This window comes from Budorcas taxicolor, chromosome 13 (assembly GCF_023091745.1).
Source record: "Budorcas taxicolor isolate Tak-1 chromosome 13, Takin1.1, whole genome shotgun sequence".
In the NCBI taxonomy this organism is placed as follows: Eukaryota; Metazoa; Chordata; class Mammalia; order Artiodactyla; family Bovidae; genus Budorcas; species Budorcas taxicolor.
The window spans coordinates 69,617,254-69,641,431 of NC_068922.1; the positions used below are offsets into that span (position 1 = coordinate 69,617,254).

Here is a 24,178-nt window from a genome sequence, read left to right on the forward strand (position 1 = left end):
AGTTTGAGCTAACTCCGGGAGATAAGTGAAGAACAGGGAAGCCTGGTGTGTTGCAGTCCGTGGGTTCGCAGAGTTGGATGACAACAGCAGTTTGCCTCAGGTCTTAGTTGTGGCATGCAGAACCTTTTTAGTTGCAGCATGTGACATCTAGTTCCTAACCAGGAATCAAACTTAGGCCCCCTGAATTGGGAGCCTGGACCACTGGGGAAGGTCCCTTCATAACTTCTTATGGAGGTCTTTTCCAGTTGCAGAATTAAAGTCTGATGGTGGAACATCATGGGGGTGTATCCAAGGAAAACTTGGGCAACTGTGGAGACCTCCCCCCTCCAACTTCCCGTTTTCAGAGTTACTTAACAGCTGCTGCTGCTGTTGGGAAGGGTTGGGGTGGTTATGATGCTTTTTATGGAGCTTCAGGGGAGACCAGAGACTTGGCACTGTTTCCTGCTGTACTGCCACACCTAAAACAACGCCTGACACAGAGTTGGTACTCAGTAAATATTTGAATGGATGAATATTGTAAACTCCAGTTTCGTAAAGGAGAGAAGAAGAAAAACTTTTTCCATCTGCTGTCTTCTCAGCTGGTTTTTTTTTATTTGTGTTATTAGCTTAAGAGTACGAGGTCCCTAATGAAACCCCATTAGTTTCAATAATGAACAAGTCTGTTCATGACAGAAGGTCTTGTTATATACAGTATACATCTGGGGAGAACAACTGATAATTTAGACTTTAAAAGTTGAAAATGTTACTAGTCCCTTCTCTCATTCTTGAGTTTTGAAGGATTTTCTTTAGAGCTGAATCCTCCTGACATTTTTCTCTTAAATCTGGAGCTCTTTGAATTTTTAGCCAGATCAGCCTCCGTCCTACATACTTTGAAAGGCTATTAACTCTGCACTGGAATTTTGGAAATGTTCTCAGTGAGAGTCAGTATAAAATATTGATAAGGTACATGTATTTGTATGGCTGAGTCCCTTTGCTGTCCACTTGAAATTATCACAACATTGTTAATCAGCTACATCCAATATAAAATTAAAAGTTTTCAAAAAACAGTAATAAAGACTCCTCCATGGACTACAAATTGAAATCAGCCACCCATTAAGGTGGATCACAGACTAGGTTTCCTGGACTGAAGCTGCATCAACATTGGTCAAGTCTGAATTTAGACAGCTGTGTTGGGGAGAGGGAAGGGTAGAATTCTTTTACCCCTCAACCCATCCCCTCTTCAGTGACAGACTTTCAGCCTTCCTGACTCCTTTTAGTTTTGCATTAAGTTGCTGAGGAGATTCTCACACACCCCTGATACTGACCACACTCTGGATGTCAGTCTTTATCATTGAAACCAGCTTGTTATCTGTCCTAAGTAAAAACAGTCTTAAAATGTTAGAATGTACTAGATGTAGAGTGTGTGTAGAATAGAGATTTTGTTTGAACTCCAGCTTCTGAGAAAGTGGTATCCATGGATTTGAAGGTCAAGGAGGAAGAAGGTGCAAAGACTTATCTCAATAGAAGTGGCTTAATAAATGAGCATATGATAAATATCTCCTTTAGAAAATTAATTTTTTCACCAAGTATTTTCACCCAAATCGTTCCACTGTCTGTTTTCTTAATGCACTGACTATATTTTTGTGTTAGAGTTGAGCAAAGGTTGACTGTTGTTTCAGGGCGTCTTTGGGGAAGACATCTTTTGGTTGAATAAGCATTCCCCCCTCCCATCCTCTCCACACGACTATATTTGAAGGAAGAACCCATCATATTATACAGTTACTGCTTTAAGTCTCAAACCCTTTGTCAAAAGTCCATGTAAAGAGGTCTGCCTCAAAACATGGCAATGAATCCTTCTCTGTACCAGAGAAACCTCTGCTTTTGTTTATAAGGAAGCAAAGGAGTCTCTCTCCTGCACTGATCTGATTACCCTAATCATTTAGAAGAATGGTGGAGAAGTGAAATCCTTAAAATCACTGTGTTAGTCTGACTCTTTGCAACCCCATGGACTGTAGCCCGCCAGGCTCCTCTGTCCGTGGAATTCCCCAGGCAAGAATACTGGAGTGGGTAGCTATTCCCTTCTCCAAGGAATCTTCCCAGCCCAGGGATTGAACCCTGGTGTCCTGTATTGCAGGCAGATTGTTTACCGTCTAAGCCACCAGGGAAGCCCATGATCATGGAATAGTTGCTAAAAGGGTCAGAAATGTTGCCAATTTCTTAGCATTTTTCTCTCTTAACAAAGTGTAAATGTTAGTGCTTGGGTTGGATTGTAGTTGCATTAGAGAACCTGGGTGGAAAAACTTGGCAACACTGTTAGCTGCCTGCTGATTGCTGCTAAACTCATGCAGATATTTCTACCTGGGGGTGTTAACTGGTGTTTCTTAAGTCCTTCTCTTTCCTGGATGCAGATAGCCTTTTAGTCATCATTGGCTGGTCAGACAAAGTGAATGGGCCTGGATTGCTGCCTTAAATGCATGTATAAAACCTGAACCTTAAGTTATTTGGACTGATTGGGTAGGCTTATTTCAGTTTTATATAAATTAATCATGCAGAAGATTCAGTAATAATTGTACCTTGTTGACAGTTGTCAGTGTGCTTGGAATTTTGTAGAGATTAGCCAAGAATTCTGTTACAACCACACACAAAGAATTTTTAAAATTAATTAATTAATTTATATGCAGCATGTGAAATCTTAGTTCCCTGACCAGGGATTGAACCTGCACCCCTGCAGTGAAAGCACAGGTTCTTAACCATTGGACATCCAGGGAAGTCACAACCATATATAAAGAATTTGATTTAATTTGAAATAAAATTATTTAAGGTCACTTAAATTTTCTACATCTCAGTTTCTTCATCTATAAAAGAGGTAAATTTACCAAGATCACAGGTCTCAAGTCAATGAACATATTTGAAGCTCTTACTCATTGACTTATGCTGCATTCTTACAGACCCCGTAGTTAAGTGACTTTCCCCCAAGGTTATACAGTCACCAGTAGAACAAGGATTTGAATCAGATCTTCTCCACTCTGTTGAAACAGTCTGCTTCCTTCAGGGATTGCTTCCAACATGCTGTGCTTGTCTGTGATGTCTCTGATTGTCATTAGGGTTTAACCGTGATCTTTTGTTCTAACAGCATCGTTCTTGAACTTTTTTTTTTTGGCCGTGCTGAGTGACTTGTGAGATCTTAGTTTCCTGACCAGGGATCAAACTCAGGTCCTTGGCAAGGGAAGTGTGAAGTCCTAACCACTGGACTGCTGGGGAATTCCCATTCTTGAACATATTTAACAAGGTGTTTTATTGGCTTGGCTTCCTTTTTCATGTAATTTGTATATGTGTCTGGTTTCCCTGTGAGGAGTGAACTCTTCATCTTACACCTCATTGGATGCTGTTCTAGCTACTTGGGTCTGGTTCTGTACCTGGTTTCCAAACCTGCAGTTTCACTGTTACCCTAGGATTAGGCCACCTTTCAGGTACTTTAAAACAGTTGTATCAAATTTTGCTGGATTTGTTTGATACTGAAGTTTCTTATTCCTAGGTATTTTGTAAGCAGAGGATTAGGACTGTAAAGCTACAAGCAGTAGGAGTGTTTCTGTATCTTTTTTAAGAAACTGCTTTTGGGACACATGGCTTTAGACAGATCAAATATAACTCTGGGATTTTAATTCTTATATATACGGATAAGAATCAACTCTAGCGTTTCCTAGCTGGCAGGAAGTATATCTCACTTAGTTTTGCTCAAACATGAGATCAGTTTTTCAACAACAGCAACAATAATAATGACAATAATAGGTTGTCTGCTTTCATGGCTCATCTGCCAAGAATGCCCTTTGTCTGTCCTCAACCATGCTAACTCCCTCTTAGCCTTTAGTAAGACTTAGCTCAAACACTGCCTCCTCTGTGTGTGCTTAGTTGCTTAGTTGTGTTCAACTCATTGCCACCCCATGGACTGTACCCACCAGGCTCCTTTGTCTGTGGAATTTTCTAGGCAAAAATGCTGGAGTGGGTTGCCATTTCCTTCCCCAGGGGATCTTCCCGACCCAGGGGTTGAACCCGCACCTCCTGCTTCAGCAGGCAGGTCTTTAACACTGAGCAACCTGGGAAGTCCTTCCTCCTCCAGAAAGTCTATGTTAAATACTTCTCTTCCCTCTTGGATCCTAAGCTTTTTATTTCTGTTCTCTAGTGGAATTGTTTCTCCTCAGTATATAACTTTTCACTTGGAAACAAAGGAGGCAGGTAACCCAGATTCATTATTTTTACTCTTAATACTATTTTTCAAAATACCCATAATCGTACTGCCGCTACTCTTTCTGAGAAATAACAGCAGGGCAGAAAACTTGAAAATTCTGCCATCGTGTAAGAGCCAGAGGTAATGGCACATGTCTCATGTACAGACATTTAGGAAAATGTCTATTACCTTTTTAAATGTAGGAACATCATGATGCAGTATAAACACTGTTGCTTTAAGGTCGTTTGACATTTGAGATTTGGGGAGGAAGGAAAGGAATTTTAATCCATTCCAGCAAGTCTAAAATTAAAAATTTCTTCTCTACTGACCTAATTTGCTCTGCCTTCATATATACATAGACCAGCATAAATTTTCTACCTTCAAATTGTATCTTCAGGCTACATTCCTAGATATGGCTTGCTGGGTCAAAAGATGTATGTGTGCATGCTAAGTCACTTCAGGCATGTCTGACTCTTTGTGATCCTATACAGGACTGTAGCCCGCCAGGCTCCTCTGTCCATGGCATTCTCCAGGCAAGAATACTGGATGGAGTGGGTTGCCATCCTCCTCCAGAGGATCTTTCTCACCCAGGGATTGAACCCACACCTTTTATGTCTCCTGCACTGGGAGGCAGGTTCTTTACCACTTTACCACCTGGGAAGCCCAGGGTCAAAAGTTAGTATGTATTAATAATTTAGTTCTGCTGAATATTACCAGATTCCCCCTCTATGGGGGTTATATGAACTGTATGCACTTTTTCAGAGATGTTAAGCAAAAATGTGTATTAGATTTGGTAAAATCAGTACTGCTCAGAGTTGTGAAAACTGGAGATAATACATAAACATACTACCTTGTGCAGAATGTACCCTTAGAAAGAGATACTATTGGTCTTGTGTGAAATGGGAATATTTTCTTATTATAAGAGTAGTAAGAAAATTGAATGAGACAGTTTGAGTACTCTAGCAGGTAGTAGTGCCCCTTTTCTCTTGTTTACTGTTGGCTGTGTTGGGTTCCTATCTGGATTATCTTCTTGGATTGTAAACCCCTTGAGGGGAGAGTGTCTTGATGAGGCTAGAGGAGGATGCTTTGGATTTAAGAACACATTTTAAATGGTTGTAAACTGAATTAATGCTGAGTCTAATTCTAAATCTAGTAGTACAAGGTTGTTGGTTTTTTGCTGTTTGATTTTGCACATTATCCATCAAGTCATTTTGTAGTGGTCAGTTCAGTTCAATTCAGTCACTCAGTCGTGTCTGACTCTTTGCAACCCCATGGACTGCAGCACGCCAGGCTTCCCTGTCCATCACCAACTCCTGGAGACGACTAAAGCTCATGTCCATTGAGTTGGTGATGCCATCCAACCATCTCATCCTCTGTCATCCCCTTCTCCTCCCGCCTTCAGTCTTTCCCAACATCAGGGTCTTTTCCAGTGAGTCATTTCTTCACATCAGGTAGCCAAAGTATTGGAGTTTCAGCTTCAGCAGAAGTCCTTCCAGTGAATATTCAGGGCTGATTTCCTTTAGGATGAATTGGTTGGCTCTCCTTCATGTCCAAGGGACTCTCAACAATCTCCTCCAACACCACAGTTCAAAAGCATCAATTCTTCGGTGCTCAGCTTTCTTTATAGTCCAACTCTAACATCATACATGACTACTGGGAGAACCATAGCTTTGACTAGACGGACCTTTGTTGGCAAACTCTGCTTTCTAATATGCTCTCTAGGTTGGTCATGACTTTTCTTCCGAGGAATAAGTGTCTTTTAATTTCACGGCTGCAGTCACCATCTGCAGTGATTTTGGAGCCCCCCAAAAAAACAGTCTATCACTGTTTCCATTGTTTCCCCATCTATTTCCCATGAAGTGATGGGACCAGATGCCATGATCTTAGTTTTCTGAATATTGAGTTTTAAGCCAACTGTTTCACTCTCCTCTTTCACTTTCATCAAGAGGCTCTTTAGTTCTTCTTCACTGTCTGCCATAAGGGTGGTGTCATCTGCATATCTGAGGTTATTGATATTTCTCCCAGCAATCTTGATTCCATTTGTGCTTCATCCAGCCCAGTATTTTGCATGATGTACTCTGCATGTAAGTTAAATAAGCAGGGTGACAATATACAGCCTTGACATACTCCTTTCCTGATTTGGAAGCAGTCTGTTGTTCCATGTCCAGTTCTATCTGTTGCTTCCTGACCTGCATACAGATTTCTCAGGAGGCAGGTCAGGGGGTCTGGTATTCCCATCTCTTTAAGAATTTTCCACAGTTCATTGTGATCCACACAGTCAAAGGCTTTGGCATAGTCAATAAAGCGGAAGTAGATGTTTTTCTGGAACATTCTTGCTTTTTCAATGATCCAGCGGATGTTGGGAATTTGATCTCTGGTTCCTCTGCCTTTTCTGAATCCATCTTACACATCTGGAAGTTTGTAGTGATATCTAACAACTATTCTTGCAACTGGGGAAGACACAGATACTTAACCTCTTTTGTCATTTGGAAGTCTCTTTAGATCCCCTGGAGAAGGAAATGGCAACCCACTCCAGTCCTCTTCCTGGAGAATCCCATGGAGGGAGGAGCCTGGTAGGCTACCGTCCATGGGGTCGCGAAGAGTCGGACACAACTGAGCCACTTCACTTCACTTACCACAGAACATTGTTGACCTTAGGAACACCTTAGATAACTGTAACAAAATATGTTGATTGCTGTTCTCTAGCTTTATTCATTTACATATCTATCCTTAAGTTAGAGTGAAAGGAATTAGTTGTTAATGTCTTCTGTCTTCTCAAGGATTTCAGTGGTCTTCCTCCTGTGTCTTCATCTTATTTATATATTTGAATTCTAGGATTTGAAACATTTGTTATCAGGAGGGTGAATGAGGTTTTCTAATGATTTAATATGCAATGATGAGATGGCTGGATGGCATCACGGACTCGATGGACGTGAGCCTGAGTGAACTCCAGGAGATGGTGATGAACAGGGATGCCTGGTGTGCTGCGATTCATGGGGTTGCAAAGAGTCAGACACGACTGAGTGACTGAACTGAACTGAACTGAATATGCAATGGCTTGTGCCTTTCATTTCTAATCTGTTAGTCAAAATCAACACAATTCTTGTTGCATTTAACAGATGCATTAAGTGGCAAGATCCTTTCTACAAAACATTTTTAATAATATCTATTCTTAGATGAACTCCAGTTAAGGGAAAGAGTATGTACTAAAAGTAATCTTCAAATCCATTAATACGCTGTCTGCAAACATTTTCGCCATGGTGGGGGTACATACGTCATTGTGCTCTTATTGGCTTCAGTTTCTACTTACTGACTTCTCTTCTGTCCACCATTTTTAAATGTCCCACTGTTGCCTTAAATACAACAGGACTTGAGTTAGTTTCATCATTTCTTCAGTCTTTTTGTTTTCCTTATTTTTGTCCTGCACAGATTTCCTGTGTCTTCTTCTAAGGCACCTTGTTCTAGCCGCCTTGACCTAGAGTCTTTGAATCTTCTTTGACACTTCTGCGTTTATTGATCACACATCCCATGAGTTCCTAGAACTGGATTCTACTTCCATTTTTTTCAACATGTTTTTACATTTTTTTCTTAGTCTCTTTGCTATCACTTTTTTCTAGATTGCTTCAAAAACACTAGCTAGTTATTTTGCTCTTACTTTTACCTTCTACCCACACTGCCCTTCAGTTAATCTTCCTTAAGTATGGCTTTCATTTTGTTCCTTTTCTGCTTGAAGTGGCTCCTTGTCATCCTGAGAATAGGACACCCTGACTCTTAGGTTAATTTTATCAAGCTTTATCTCTTACTGCTCCTTAACACAAATCCTCTCTTGGACTAGGCTAGTCTTCTTCTTGCCGTACCCTTATATAATAAGAAAAAAATAGGGGATTGGAAGGGACAAAGCTTAAAAATAGGTGTTTAACTTTTTATTCTGAAGTTTCAAGCCTATTTAAATAGAGTAATAACAACGAACTCCCATGTGTCTTATCTGCCTCTTCAATAACTATTAATATCAACCTCATGCCAGTCTTGTTTTATCTATCCCCATATCCCCCCATTTTGCAGTGGTGGGGGGCGCTGACAATATTTTAAAGCTAATTGCAGACATCATTCACCTGGAAGTATGTCTGTATGCATCTATAAAAGCTATCCATCTGTTTACCTAGTGCAGATCTACTCTGATGGTTTCCCTTTCTGTTGGTTATTTAGCTTGTTTACACATTTTTGTTGTTCAGGAGATCAACTAATTCCATTCTGCCCCCCTGTCATTTCTCCTCAGAAGGTCCAGCCTCCCCTGTAGAACTATACTACAGCTATTAGGATATTTAAAGTCATTGACATATGTTGGTTTTGTACCCGTCTCAGCACACATAGCACAATTTGAACATGTAGTAGACATGTGATAACTTTTTTTTTAATAGGGACACTTGGGGTTCAGATCTTTGACCTAGGTCTTATTTGCACTGGTGGAATTTTCAGCTACAGCTTTTAAGTTTCTTACCAGACATTTTGGTTTCATGTTTTTAGATTAGCAATAGCTTTGAAAGAATTGGGGATTTGGCTTTAAAAATCAACTTTGAAGTTTTGCACACTTAAAACAATAATGTTCTTGGCAGACTGGTTATCTAAAACCTACCTGGAATTATTTTCAGTATATCTTTTACTTAGTTTTCTTTTTCTTTAAAGCTTTTTAGTGAGTTAATAATACTACTTTTTCCTAGTGTACACCAGTATTTGTCAACATAAAGTTTTATAGCCTGGTAATTTTTTTAACTTCTATTTTTTATTATGAAAGTGACTCATCTTGGGGAAAAAATTGGGGAAAAAAAAGGCAAAGTATACACACAAAAACTCAAGTTACTCATAAATTTACCACCCAGACTACTTTTAACATTTGGTGTCTGTCTTCTAGTCTTTTTCAGACATGTTTATGTGTTTGTATACACAGAATATTTTTTTTTAATTACGTTACTGCCATAGCCTTGGGCCATAATAGCAGATGCTCCTGCTCTGTTGTTTGTTTGTTAAATCTGGCCTGTAAACAAAGTCAAACAACACAGGCTTCATTCTGGTTGTAGTGCTAGTGGCATGGTTTGCCAATTATTATGATTTTAACTGTAAGTACTTGTTGGGGGCAGAAGAAATCAGGGTATTAATTATTATCAGGTAAACAGGGGCTAACAGCTTTGTATCAGATTGACAGCATTTTAAAATTTTGGACTTGAGATTTTCAGAAGTTGATGGGTTCTCTATGCTATGTGAAAGATTGGGTTCTGATACCACATGCTTTTATTTTCCCATCTCGGTGAGATGAGAGTTTCTTATAGCTAGGGGAATGGTCATGCAAATTCTGTTTCTCTAGGGCCTGGCACAGAATAGATACTTAATGGATTATGCCAAATGTGATTTATTTTTGCGGTGAGCAAGAAGTAGTGTGGAATACACACATTGTCTGTATATTATTGTTAGTTGTCTGTTGTTATTAAACATGTTATCTCAAAATTTGGCACCTTAAATAACAAACATTTGTTTTCTCATACAGTTCATGTGAACCAGGAATCCAGGAAGAGCTTAGCTGGGTGGTTGTGGCTCAGAGTCTGAGTTGGCAGTCATCTGAAGGCTTAACTAAGACTAGAGGACCCACTTCCAAGGTGGTTCATTCACACACATAACTATTAGCAGGAAGTTTCACTTCCTCACCAGATAGGCCTCTCCATAGGGCTGCTTGAGTGTCCTAACAGTGTGGCAACTGTCTTCGCCCAGGGCAAGGAGAAAGATCTAACGCCTTTGATGGGCTGCCCACTGACATTTCCACTTTGTCCTGTTTTTAGGGGTGAGTCACTACATCTAGCCCATACTTAAGGAGAAGGAAATTAGGCCATAACTTGAAAGGAAGAGTATCAAAGAATCTGTTGGACATATTTTAAAACCACCACATGCATTGAATACATAAACTTCCAGTTGATTCACAGTCAACGTTAAGGTGGCCTGACTCCAGTGAGCTGCATTGCCTTTGGGTTAATTCTGATACACTAAAATTTGAGAGTCACTAACCTAAAAAAGTAGAAAGAGATACCATGTTCATGGATCAAAGGACACAGTATTTTGATGTTACATCTCTGCAAATTGTTCTGTGAACACAAACTCCTAGCTGGCTTTTTTTTTCTTTAGGAAATCAACCAACTAAATCTAAAATTTATATGGAAATACAGAAGATAGAATAGCCAAAACAATTTTGTAAAGGTACAAAGTTAAAGTACTTATATTATCTGATCTCAAAATTACTATTGAAAAAAAGCTCTCCTCTGAAGCTTTAGGAGTTAATACACTCTGTGTTGGGGTCTAGTAACAGATCTACAATTTTATGGTCACTTCATTTCCAGTTAAGAGGCCCAAGGCAGTTCAGTGGGGAAAAGGCAGTCTTTTAAAACAACAACAACAAAAAATGGTGCTGTACATCATTATAGATTTTAAAAATGTTCCCTGCCTCTTACCTCTGTATAAAACTCCTAGAAGAAAGAATATTCACAATACTCATGTCTAACCAAAAAATTGTAATGCATGATATATAAAGAACTTGTGGTGGTGATGGTGTAGTTGATAAGTTGTGTCCAACTCTTTTGCAACCCCACGGACTGTAGCCCACCAGGCTCTTCTGTCCATGATACTTCCCAGGCAAGAATATTGGAGTGGATTGCCATTTCCTTCTCCAGGGGATTTTCCTGACCCAGGGATTGAACCCTCATCTCCTGCATTGCAGGGGGATGCTTTACCGCTAAGCCACCAGGGATTCAAATAAAGAATGCAGTAATAAGGTAAACAAGTTTTTTTAAGTGGAGGAAAGACTTAAAGAGATACTTTACCACAGAAGATATGAGTGGCCAATCTGCATATGGAAAGATGCCCATCATTTTAATCAGTAAACTGGATTAAAACCACAGTGAGATACCACTACATACCTGCTAGAATAGCTAAAATTAGACTGATTTTATTAGATATTGGTGAGAATTTGTAGCAGTTGGAACTCTAATCCATTGTTGATGGGACTGTATAATGGTATAATCACTTTGCAGTACAGTTTGGCAGTTTCCTGTAAAGTAAAACATACATTTACAGGTGACCCTGTAACTTCATCATTAAGTATATACCCAAGAGAAATTAAAACATGTCTACACAAAGACTTGTATATGAAAGCTCATAGCAGATTTATTCATAAAAAAGCCAGTGCCTGAAAATAGCTCAAATGTCCATCAGCAGATGAATGGATAAATAAATTGCAGTGTATCCCAACAATGGATTACCATTCCAGTAAAATCTAATCAACTACTGATATATCCAACAACATGGTTGAATGACAAAAATATGTGGAGTGAAAGAAATCAGACTCAAAAGAGAATATCCTGTAGTTCCATTTATGTGAAACTAGAAATTTAGACAAGTCTAATCCATTGCACTAGCGGATCAGTGGTTGCTTCAGGCTGGAGGTAAAAATGGGGATTGACTAGGAAATGGGCACAAGGGAGACTTCCAGGGATGATGGAAAAATTCTAAATTTTGATTGTGGTAGGGGTTATGTCTGTGCATATGTCTGCTGGACTTACTACTCTGTATCTTTGAAATGTAGCTTACTGTGTAGAAATTATACTTCATTAAAGTTGATTTAAAAACTCGTGTCTCTTAAGGTTTGGATTTCCACAAGTTACATAGATAACCATCTGATCTTGAGATGTGGTGTTCAAGATTTATCCTTTGAATCGTTTATGGCCTAGTCTTCCTGGTACCAGGTCTAGGGAGAAGAACGCCAAACTGTTACCTTCTTTTACAGTAGAATTGGCTTCCCCTTCGCTTCTTGCTTATTTGTAACATACCTTGGTTTTAGACGTAGGGTGATGGGATACCTTGTCTGGGCTGGTTTGTGAAGTCTTTTTCTCCAGTGGAATAAGCTATTATAGATAGCTACCATGCCGTTTAAGTCCTGTCATTGTGCTTCTTGACCAGCTCATCAAGGTAGATGGGCTGGAGATAGCTCACGACTCCTCTTAACTGACCCGTCTCTTATGGTTGCAGATTCTCATAAACACAAAGATAAGCATAAAGATCGAGAACACCGGCACAGAGAGCACAAGAAGGACAAGGAGAAGGACCGAGAGAAGTCCAAGCACAGCAACAGGTAAGGGCTGGACCATCAGGCCCCTCTTCGTTCGGGTCCCTCATCACGCAAGTGGGCTTGGCTTACTTGGAGTGGACCTTAATTTGATTGATATTTTTCTTCTTTCTGTACTTTAAAGGGTTTAAGTTTAAAAATTATTAACTTAGCCTTCCATGGTCTATTAGTCCCTGAAATCATATACAAAAGGTTGGGTATATGAGATATTCCTGAAGTGAGCATTCCTAGCTTTCATCAGTTTACCAGAGGGGTTCAGTTCTCACAAAAGCCAGTGACCACCAGTGTAAATGAAACTCAGAGGTGTTGCCCTCAGGGATCCAAGAGGGATCAGAAAGATGTTTTCTTGTTCGTTTTGCCTCCTTTTTTTGGTGTAGGTGGCAGGTGGTTAAGCCCAAAGACATGGTATCTTTGGGTATAGGACTACTTATTGAAAATGAGGACTTAAACTTCCATTTTGAGTTAAAAGCAGTTGTTGGGGGAAAGCTGTATGATATTCCCATAATGACCTAAATTTTGTGGGAGGGAACTTAAAGCGCAAGTGCCTTCAACCTAGAGTCTCTTAGAACTACTTCATTAGGGTGGCTTATTGTCTATAGACAAGATATTTTTAACATAAATATATGGTCAAAAGTTTTTATCCAGTGTATACACAAATCTACAAGTAAATAAAATGAGACAGATAATCCAGCAGAAAAATTCATGAGAGGATGGAGCAAGCTCTTCACAAAAGAAGATATCCAAATGACCAGTGAAAACACTAGGTGCTCAGCAATGTTCATCAGGGAGTGCTCGCTTTGGCGGCACATACACTAAAACTGGAATGATGCAGAGGAAATTAGCATGGCCCTTGTACAAGGGTGACACACACATTTGTGAAGCATTCCATATTTTTATGCTGTATCAACCCAAATATTAACTGATAGCATTTCTAGTAAAATTTCAAAATATAAATAGTTTCACAAGAGTATGTGCTGTTGTACAAACACAAGACCAGTTTAAGAATTTAAGATAGAATAAAATATACCAACATATCAAAATTTTTAAAAAATTAGGAAAATACAATTTAATATTCTACACATTGTAATAATAACTAATTATTAAAATAATGCTAATACCAAGACCTTCAAATGATGTGGAGTAATCCTGTTTCTAGTGGGACTATAAATGGTTGAATCATTTCGGGGAAACTACTTAGCTGTGTCTTCTAAAATTACCATATGTATACCCTGTAACCTAAGAATTCCATTCCCGAGTATATTTGCAACAGAAATGTGTGTATATGGGTACCAAAGGGCAGATAAAAAGTTATTTAGAGCTGCATTATTTTTAATAACCCCAAAGTGAAAATCTCCCAAATGCCTGTTAGTAGTGAAATGGATGAAGTGTGGTATATTAGGATACTATATATAAATAAATATGAAAGTAATAAACATAGGTGACTTCCACAAACCTGTGTTGATTGAAGGAAACTAGTCAAAAAAATACATAATGTATGCTTCAATTTGTTTGAAATTCAGAAACAAAAATTAACCAAGACCTTTAGAATCCAGGGTCATGGTCATCTTTGGTGAGGAAGGAAAGGCAGCAGTTGTAGAATGGTGTGAGGGAACTTCTGGTGTGGTGTCAGTGGTATTTTTCTTGACTTTCGTAGTAATAACATTGTAGCTTTATTTTGTGATAACTCTTTGAACTCTGCATTTTGTATATATGCTACTTTTATTTTTAAAAATTATTAAAAATGAGGCTTATGGAAGAGGCACAATAAAGTGAATTCTTTGTCTTTATAATCATTAAAATTTTTTAAATGAAAATTTTAAAGGAAGAAGTCTTTATGAATCATTAAAATAACCAGATTCATTTTCTGCAGTGAGGCTGTTTCTTCAGGAATCATCTACCACTCCTGTGGTCTTTCCCCACAACTTGCTCATTCCTTGTCACTTGATCATCTAGTTTCCGTTAGCCAGTAAATTGAGTCTTAGGTACTAATAGTTGAATCCAGTTCACATGCATCTTTTCTCCAGTTTGTAGTCATCTTCCTAATATTAATATCTACGTAGATTTGAGAGCAGCGATTATTGCCGAGAATAAAGAAGTTCATTTCATAATGATAAAAAAGGGGACTAATTAATCAAGAGGACATAACAGTTATAAAGCTTCCCTGGTAGCTCAGTGGTAAAGAATCAGCCTGCCAGTGCAAGAGAGGCAGGTTCAATCCTTCGGTCAGGAAGATCCTTTGGAGTAGGAAATGGCAACCCACTCCAGTATTATTGTCTGGAAAATTCCATTAACAGAGGAGCCTGGCGGACTGAAGTCCATGGGTTCGCAAAGAGTTGGTCATGAGTGAACAGTAGCAAAGAGTATGAACAGTTATAAATGTTAATATAATCAGTTAGAGTCTCAAAATAGATGAAGTGAAAACTGTTAGAATTGCAAAGAGAAATAATATTTATAGTTAGATTTTACTACCTCTTTCTCAATTGATGGGAGAATCATTACGGATATGGAAGACTTTAAATATTATCAATGAACCTGATCTAGTTGATATTTATAGACTATTACACTCAGCAGTAAAATACACGTGGAACATTCGCCAAGATACACCATATTCTGGGCTGAGGCCTTCTTGAAACCAGCTTCCCCTGGCTTCCCACTTGCTGGCTACCTTTTTCATCTTCTCATTCCAGTTCGCAGAGTGATTCTCAGTCTGGTTGCCTTTCTCTGCTGCATCTCTTGTGATTCACCCTTCTCTCACCTTCCATTTCCAGTCTCCCTTAACTGCTTTTCTGTTCCTCAAACAGAGTGTCTTCTGAATATGTCTAGGTTTTCAAATATGCTGTTACTGGTTCTTAAAGACTGTTGCTCTCCTAATAACATTCTTTTAGTTGCAGCTTAGAGTTCTTCTTTCAGGTATCTTTTTCTGCCTGTCTCCCCCCGCCCCCAACCCCCATATTAAAGTACCATTTTTATGTCTTCTCTGGCACCTTGAGTATATCCCTCTCACAGCCATTACCAAGTTGTCGTGGTGGTGTAATTGTCTCTCTACTTTTCTGTGTGACCTATTCATTGGACTCTTGATGGTCCCTGGGAAGAACATTGGCTTCTGTTGTATTCATGTATGTCCTCAGGCTTAGTATAGTACCTGACAGACAGGTGATTCTTAGTAATATATATGTATTGAATCAGTGAGTGGTTGACCTATGGTTACACCAGTTACCATCGCCTCTCTCCTTTTCACATATTCTCATTATTCTGTAGCAGAGTTCCCTTTGGCCATCCCACATTTCAAACACCGTTTTTTGTGTGTGTTTCTGTCTGAAATATGTATAACATAAAGTTTGTCATTTGGGGGAAGTGACATTCACTATATTGTGCAACCATCCCTAGTATCCATCTTTAGAACTTCATCATTCCAGATAATCTCTGACTTCTTAAATAATCCCTCCTTATTGCCCCTTCCTCCTACCCTTTAGCAGCATCTATTTTCGGTCTCTGAATTTTCCCATTCTAGCTACCTCAGGTAAGGGGAGTCATAAAGTACTTGTCCTTTTTATGTCTGGCTTATTTTCCTTGGCATAATGTTTTCAAGGTTCATCCATTTTATTGAATATCAGAATTCCATTCTTATTTATAGTTGAATAATATTTCATTGCATGCCTACCACATTTAAAAAAATTCTTTGATCTGTTGATGGATGCTTGGATTGTTTCCACCTTTTGGCTATTGTGTATAATGCTACTATGCACCTGGGTGTACAAGTGTCTGCTTGAGTCCCTGCTTTCAATTCTTTTGGGTATATACTTAGGAGTAGAATTGCTGATCACGTCAAACAAGAATTTTTATCTTTCTTCCCGTATTTTTGATGTGCTAGTTAATGTGAAGGGCCAAAAATATATGAGATAGTCTTGACTATGAAGAACTTCATCATCTGAGGAAAATGCTTACACATGGATCAGATGAAGAAAAACTAATTTTCATGTTACCTGAAATCTGTCCCAAAAAAGACTTTAAAAAGATAGAAGTTAATGTTTAAACCATAAGCTTTTAAAAATGGATGTCTTATTCTCTCTGACACATCTTACTTCACCAACCATAATTTGCCATTTGTGATGGAAGAAAATAATTAGGTAGAAGTGGCCCTGTTTTACCAAAATCTTTTTTAAAATTTTAGGATGTAATTTTTTTTTTAAAGCTTTATTCATCTTATTTTTAAAAGTTTTTAATTATGGTGGTGCTGGGACTTGCGTGGGCTTTTCTCTGTTTGTGGTACGCGGGCTCCTCATTGCAGTGGCTTCTCTTGTTGCGGAGCACAGGCTTTAGGGTGAGCGGGCTTCTGTAGTTGAGGGACGCACAGGCTTAGTTGCTCCGTGGCATGTGGGATCTTCCCGGATCAGGGATTGAACCCATGTCTCCTGCTTTGGCAGGCAGATTCTGTACCACTGAGACACCAGGGAAACCCAAGGATGTAATTCTGACATCATTTTTTCTTGAAGTCCACAGTGGCTTTCTTATGTCTATCTAGAAGAAAGTCTCCTGGTTCTGGTCTCTCCACCTAAGTGCCTTGTGATGTTGACTAGTTTACTTAACCTTCCTCAACTGACTTTCTTGTCTTCCTTAAAAGCATACTTTTCCAAGATTATAGGATAGGCAAATTCATGAGTTTATTCTGTGCAGTTTCGTGCTTTTTAATATTTTCTTTATTTTCTAATCAGAATACTTGAAAAATAATAGCTTGTTTGCCAAAGGGCATTGAAAGAACCTGCCCCTAGGTTTTGTTTACACATGACTAAATCTAGCCCTGGATCTCTAATTCACATGTGAGTAAATTTAAGACAGTTTAACCAGATGATGTGTTGTAAGCAGACTTTTAAGTACTTCCTGTTTTGACCTCTGTTGACACACTGCCGCTTTGCAACAAAGCAAGTGTATTGGTTTTGGTCCAGTAAAATCCTGTACACCGTGTTCCTTTTTAAATGATTTCTGATCTTTCTGGAAGTTTTGGGTTTCTTTTTCTTCTTCAGCACATTAAGGGATCCTTGAGGATTGTTCAATCACCTCTGAAGCCCAGAATAATTAAGATTTAGCATGTTCTGTTGCAAAATGCTCTATTTTAAAACTTTGCTCATCAACCCTGCCTACTTTTGTGGCCATCTATTATGAAGAAACAAGTTCTACAGTAATGTGTTTCTGTATTCCTTCCTTCTCTGCTAGATCCTAGCATCAGTGATTTTTCATTAGGTTACACTTAGGACCCAAGTCCAGGAGGCCTCTTTTTCCTGCATAGTAATATTGTACTGCATTCTTAGAGTGTCAGAGAATTGGAAACAAGCCTTTCTGAGACAGATGGGATTTAGACCCCCAAACGTTTTGGCACTAGAAGTATTAACATTATTAAATTCTGATCCTGTGAAAACCCCATCTCTGACTATCTGGCCTATAGGAAATTTATACCAACATCAAATAAAAATAATTTCTTCTATTATTTGTCTCTGATACTGCTTTTTTCTGTTAGCATTGATATTTAGCACTTCCAGTCCTTTAAAGTGAAGTGAAGTCAAGTCGCTCAGTCATGTCCGACTTCGCGACCCCATGGACTGCAGCCTACCAGGCTCCTCTGTCCATGGGATTTTCCAGGCAAGAGTACTGGAGTGGGGTGCCATTGCCTTAAAGCAATATATAAATGCTCTCTAAAGAAACAAAAGGAATGCTCTGACTAGATCCTAAAGAATCACTGAGCTTGTAGGATTTCACCCAGATACTTCTCTTGAAAGGTTGCATTCTTAGCATAAATTATCTTTAATACTAGACCTGTCGTATATACAACATCATTAAAAGCAGTTGTGGGGGGGGGGCTTATTTTAGAAAATAAAGGACTATCACATGTGAAACATAAAATTTCTCCTGCCAGCTTTTGACTGTATGCATCTCTTGTCATTTTTAAACCTGACCCTCAGAGTGGAGTGAAAAATTTGTGGAAATCCAGGGAAGATAGAAAAGCAATGCTGTGAAATATAGTAAGGGAAGTGCTTTTTCAGCCCTGTTGGTAGTACTAATGTATACAGTCAGTGTGAGAATAAGGATGCTTTTGGTTTCTGCCTTCCCTTCAGTTCCAAATCCTACCTGAATTAAAGTTGAAAGAACATAGATTTTTTAGGAAAATGCACTGGAATTAAGCAACTGGTTCTCAGATTAGGGAAATTTTTCTGAAAGTAATCGCATTTAAAAAGATGTGTTTACTGCTTTTCTTGGTGGGGGTTGGGGGGAGCTATTGCTGAAGCCCTCTGTTTATCTACACGTTCTCATAGCAGCCTGTCTCGGGGAAATGGACAAGTTAACATAGGCAAGTGGAAGAGGTTGGGTAGTTAAGAAATGAGACTTGAGTATCACCGCCATTCACATGGGAGTCCATGTGATGTAGTGAAAAGCACACTGAAGTAGAAGTGCAGGGAGGGGCCCGGTCCTATCGCTTACTAGCTGTGTGTCCTTATCCAAGGCGCGTAACTTCTGAGTCTTTTTCCACTTTAGCTGAATGTTAATAGCAACACTAGCCTGGTCAAGCTTTCAGGTGTGTAGGGGAGAATTCAATGTAAGTATGCATATAAAAGCTGTTTGGAAACTAACATACTCAGTAATTGAGATTATGATGAGTACCACAAAGCCTGATAGAATTGCCATTCTAATAAATTGAAGCTGTTGATTCTGGTAGTTGAATCTAATTTAATAGTTATTTATTGATAATAGCAAATTCGGTGCCCTAGTTTTCAATGATGCATAGCCCTATTATAATGACCTGTAGTCTTTCTTTTCTCTTTTTTTTTTTTTAACCGTTTCATGGTGGAAAGGGTATTTGAACTAGCCATGGAAAGATGGTTAGGATCTTGACAAGGGAAGGTGATGGCTAGAAAGAGTGACTTTCCAGTCAGTGAGAAAAGATAAACAAAATATGGAAGGGCTATCATGTACTTTGCTCTGGGGAAAATCCAGTTAGGTGGTTGCCTGGGTTAATAGGATGGATTAGAAGATGGGGCCTCCAAAAAGTTGCTTGATGCAGAACTATTAGATACTATTTCAAGAAGCTGAGATTTGATTCTGAAGGGAGCAAGAAAGAAGCCACTGAAAATAGTTGAGAACGAGAAATAGGACTTAGCCACACAAGTGACATGAGGGAGGGTGTCTAAGAAAAAAGGATTCCTAGCTTGAGTAACTGGGTGACTATTTACCTTGTTAATAGAGAGAAAAAACTTAGAGGAGAAATGGGAGTTCTGTAAGATTCCACTCAACTCCCAAGTTTTAATAATTATTGGGATTTTGTTTAGTAACCTATAATGGTGGATGAGCATTAAGAAATCTGGGAATTCCTTGGTGGTCCAGTGATTACAAGTCTGTGCTTCCAATGCAGGGGGACCTGGGTTTGATCCCTGGTAGGGGACTAAGATCCCATATGCCCCAAAAAAAGTAAATAAAGAAATCTTCACTTTTTAAAGCCTTTCAGAAACTAGTTTCTGTGTTTTTTTTCAGAGGCAACTTTAGAATTCACCTAAAGTAAAATTTTTGATTTAACAAACATTACTTAAGCTTTAATTACCTGCTTTCCTTTGAAGGGCCATAGATCTCTTCCTTTCACAGCTTAGAATCTTTCTAGGCTCTCCCAGAGGAATCCCCTATGACCCCATTGACTGCAGCCTGTGGGGGGCTGTTGCCTTGAGGAAATGGGCAGGTTGCTGGAATGAGTTTGTTCTCTTAGCCTTTAGTGGCTAGGTCCTATTCTTAGAAGATAAAGAGGCTCCCCCTACTCTTCCCAGCAGTGTTTCCTTTTTGCCTTATTTGGGGAGTAAGGCACCAGAGTGGTCAAAGACATAACTTCCTGAGTTTGAATCCTAGTTATTGCTCATTAGATGTGTTTTCCTGGGTGAGTTACTTAACCTTCGCGTGTCTCAGTTTCCATATGTGTAAGATGAAGATACTTATCTCAGAGTTTTGTTATGGGGATTAAATTGCTTAGAAGAGTGCCTGGGACTTTGTACTGTTTTAAGTGTCTGCTAAATATTTTTATTAGTGATCGAGGACAGACCACTGTTTTAGTTTTCTTTAGCAGATTTAAATGGTTTCCCATAGCCAACATCCTAGCTTCCCAGAGGATCAGACCAGGGTTTTTTCCTAAAGAGGCAGCAAATGCGTTCTCGAGGCAGAAGAAGAATATTTTTCTGTCTTGGGCTTCCTGCTGCCACCCCTCTACTTCTACCGTCTCTCTCATCCTTCTTCGTAAATGCCTAGGGAAGCCTGGGTCAACTCTGTTTTGTCTGCACAGGTCCACCAAGAGTCGCACAAGAGGTGTGATGGATACAGTGAAATACAGCTGGATCTCTTTTGGAAGCAGCCAGAAGGGCAGTATAGTGGAGTGGTTAGATGCATGGGCTTCAGATGGCCTGGGTTCAAACTCTGGCCCCACTAGTTGCCAGTTGGACAAATAATTTAACTTCTGTCTCTTCCTGAATTTTTTTGCTTTTGCTGTGCTGAATCTTCCCATTTATTCTCTTTGGCATTAACTTTTGCTTGTCCAGACTCTGATGTTTGGTAGATTTTATCTCCAAAAAGATATGAGCCCTGAGCCAAGGAGTCAGCTTCAGTGTATACCCAATAATTGGATGAGTTCCTGATGATGAAATTTATATTTTATCTGAAAGTGTGACCATTTCAGATATTCTAGGAATGGCAGCTACTGTCTTTATTTTAGTGTTCACCGTACCCCAGACCAAACTCATTCTTAAAGTGTATTTGTTCTTCACATCTCTGGGTTTCCTTATTATGATCATTATTAAGCTTTTCTAGTTTATTTTTCTTACTTAGCCACACTGAAATTTCTTCAGTATTGGAGTCACCTGTACTGCTGCCCCAAACTGGCCAGTATTCTAGTCCTCAGTTATATTTACAACCCATTTTGTGACTTTTACATACTGTGTGTATTGTTTATGGAAAAGTAGCGGGATCAGTACATAGACATGGGTAATATCTCTTAAAACAGATAGTCAATGTATGAACTTCTCTTCTGCAGTGGTCAGAATTTCCATCATCTCACTATCATCAGTGGAAAGGTAATGCCCTTTAAGCTGCTGTGAAAGTCAAGCCAGTTTTAAGTCTTTTGGAAAAAGAGGTACATGTTAGGAAATCCTGAATGATGATGAGTCAGCCTCACTGATCCCAGATTGGCTGCATTTCTACCACTGGCCAAATCCTGCTTCTGACTTGCATGGCATGGCCTTCAGCATGCTTCTGTGTCACAAGACTTTGATCTCCAAAAGCATCTGCTACTCACTTCCGGTAGATGCCTAGGAAAGACTGACACTGGGGTTTGGTCTTTGGCAGCCCTCTGGTCTGTGTCAGGTTATGGACGAGAGGGTAGGACTCCCAGTACTCTGTTCTGTTTCTGGAGGCAGGGACAGGAACAGCACACGACAAGTAGACAAGATGTTAGCATTGTGTTCAGAGACTTAATACAGCTTCATAAACCACATTTCTAACAGTCCCCAGTGGAATGCCTTGTTACCACAAGGTGTTCCTTAACTCTGAATCTTCTGAACTCAGTATAAAAATACAAACTTTTCTTCTATCTAAACAATTGGGAGTAGAGGAGAGTGAGATGCCTTTGAAAAGTCAAATTGGTAGTTTCATCTCTTTGGGGCTTTGTGATTAATTGTACCTACAAAGGGATTACTACACTAGCAGAAACTTTGAATTTCCTGGATAGATTTCCCTCTGGTTAGCAGGCAGAGGAAGTACTGACTTCTTTCACTTTCCTGGGGTTGGCCTGAGTGTCCGTGCCACTGCCGTGTCATCTTTTGGCTTCTTTTCCCTGATCTCTGTGTGGCGTGATAATGAATAGCAAAGCTGAAAACTGGAGGCCTGTGCGTATACTCATGGTGCCCATGCTGTGATTGCCAGGAGACCAGAAAGCCAGTTTTCTAGTATAATAGAATCATGTTCTAAGAATTGCTTTCATTGAGAAAGAGAGCAAAGCAAGTAGGGGCAGTGGAGGCAAGGAGGTGGAACATAAAGGAATAAGGACTATAGAGCATTTCTAAACTCAGATTCCTGAATCAGCCCTTTAGTTTCATGGGAAGACAATCAGAGGTAGCTATCCCAGAGTTTTATCATTTCCGGTGTCCTAGGTCTTATCTAGAAAGTTTTCACTTGATAGTAGAGAAAAATCTTTTAACTTTATACATTAAGTCTTAGAATGCCCATGCCTTTGTCTCTTAACACTAGGCTTCCCTTAAGTGGTGGCTGTCAGCTTCATGGAAATGTAATGATACTGATCTAGCGGAAAGTGCTCTGAACTTAGAGATGGAAATGCTGAGTTTAAATCCCAGCTGCCCTTCTTTCTGAACACTGTAACTTGGAATAAGACTTTGAACCACTGGCTCCTCTGTTTCTGAATCAGTAAGGGAATAATAAAGACTCCTTCACAGGGGTGTTGTGAGAACTGAGTGAAATAATGTACGTGAAAGCACTGAACATATTGCTTGCTTAAATTTGTCGTTTTTTCTTATTCTGGGGGGAAAGTATATCTAACCATTAATACTGTGGATGTCATTGTTTCAGATTTTTTGCTTTTAGGCAGGAACTTCTTTAGATGACCATTAATTCCTCTTAGAGTTAATGTTCAAAACAAACAAAAGCTGAAACTTCAGTACTTGTATATGAGTAAGCGCATATATTTTGCTGGTAGTATCAAAACCATGGGCCTGTGATTTCAGATATGTAAACTCCTGAAGAATCAGTTGCAATCTTGACAGCTACTTTTTCACCATTCTAAAGCTGAAAGAATTCAGGAGAGCTAAAAGTAAGAGCATTATTGTAATTGGGAGCATTTTGTACAAAATAAAGAATAAGTTATTTCTAAAACACTGTGCTGTGGTGAAAACAGATTATGAGAGTACATTGAGTAGAGAGTGACTTCGTAATAATGCTAAGAATAACAAGCATGGTGGGAAAAATTGATCATCATGTGCTAGCACACTAGGAATTTTTTTTTTTAACTGTACTTACATAGAAATCTGTTATTTTCCAGTGTGTGGCACATCTAAATAACACCCTAATGAGAACAACACAGAGGGAGGAATATATAAACCAAGGAAAGTGGACATTGCTGTATTTTCCCTCTATTGATAGTTCTGGGTCTTCCCTAAACCTGTAGTCCTGTTTATACTCATCCCCCTGCCCTCCTGGCTGGATTTTATAGTTTTTGCTGATTAATTATCCAAACCTCCATCATTAGTTGGGGCTCCTTTTGTCTCCAGAGATGTGGTTGATAGCACTTGCTGTCCTGCTCCAGGTTCTGGGGCTCTCACCTGACTGGTACCGTCATCTGTTTCTCCCTTTCTCGCCGTGGGTGTAGCTGAAAATGCTAGCCAGATCTCTTTAGGACAAACTTCATGGAAAGGTTGTAACCTAATGACCTCATTGCTGGTAAAATCTGTTTGTTTGTTTTTTCCCTGGGCTGAATGTGGTAAATGTGACAGATGGGAAATACAGTCTATGGTAGGAAAGGCAAGAGCCTATGCTGCCTGTGGGATTGGCTGTCTGTCAGCTGGGGTGGTTGTCAGCTGTCCTGTTTCTAGGGATGACCCCCTATTCATAGCCCTTGAATTCACATTCTCTTTTGTTAACTTGTGGAATATGTTGGCTGCTGCAGTGAGCAGGGACCTACGCTGCCTGCCCAGTGCATGGAAGAAAATAGTCATCCACTGTCCTGCCACTTTAAAATACAGCTCCTGAATTTTGCTCTTTAGTTATTATTCACTTGCATGTTTCTA

The 24,178-nt window shown here is 39.3% G+C and overlaps 1 protein-coding gene and 1 non-coding gene across 2 annotated transcripts in view; both read left to right on the forward strand.

Annotated features, from left to right (window-relative positions):
- The window catches only part of TOP1 (DNA topoisomerase I), an 87,559-nt gene that overhangs the window by 19,421 nt on the left and 43,960 nt on the right, over positions 1 to 24,178 (forward strand). Inside the window, exon 3 of the mRNA XM_052650418.1 lies at positions 12,269 to 12,371. Within this exon, the coding sequence (XP_052506378.1) occupies positions 12,269 to 12,371 (103 nt within the window). The remainder of the gene's footprint in view (positions 1 to 12,268; positions 12,372 to 24,178) is intronic.
- LOC128058961 (U6 spliceosomal RNA) lies at positions 13,154 to 13,260 on the forward strand. The gene has a single exon (XR_008200555.1). It is a non-coding gene; the product is annotated as a U6 spliceosomal RNA (small nuclear RNA).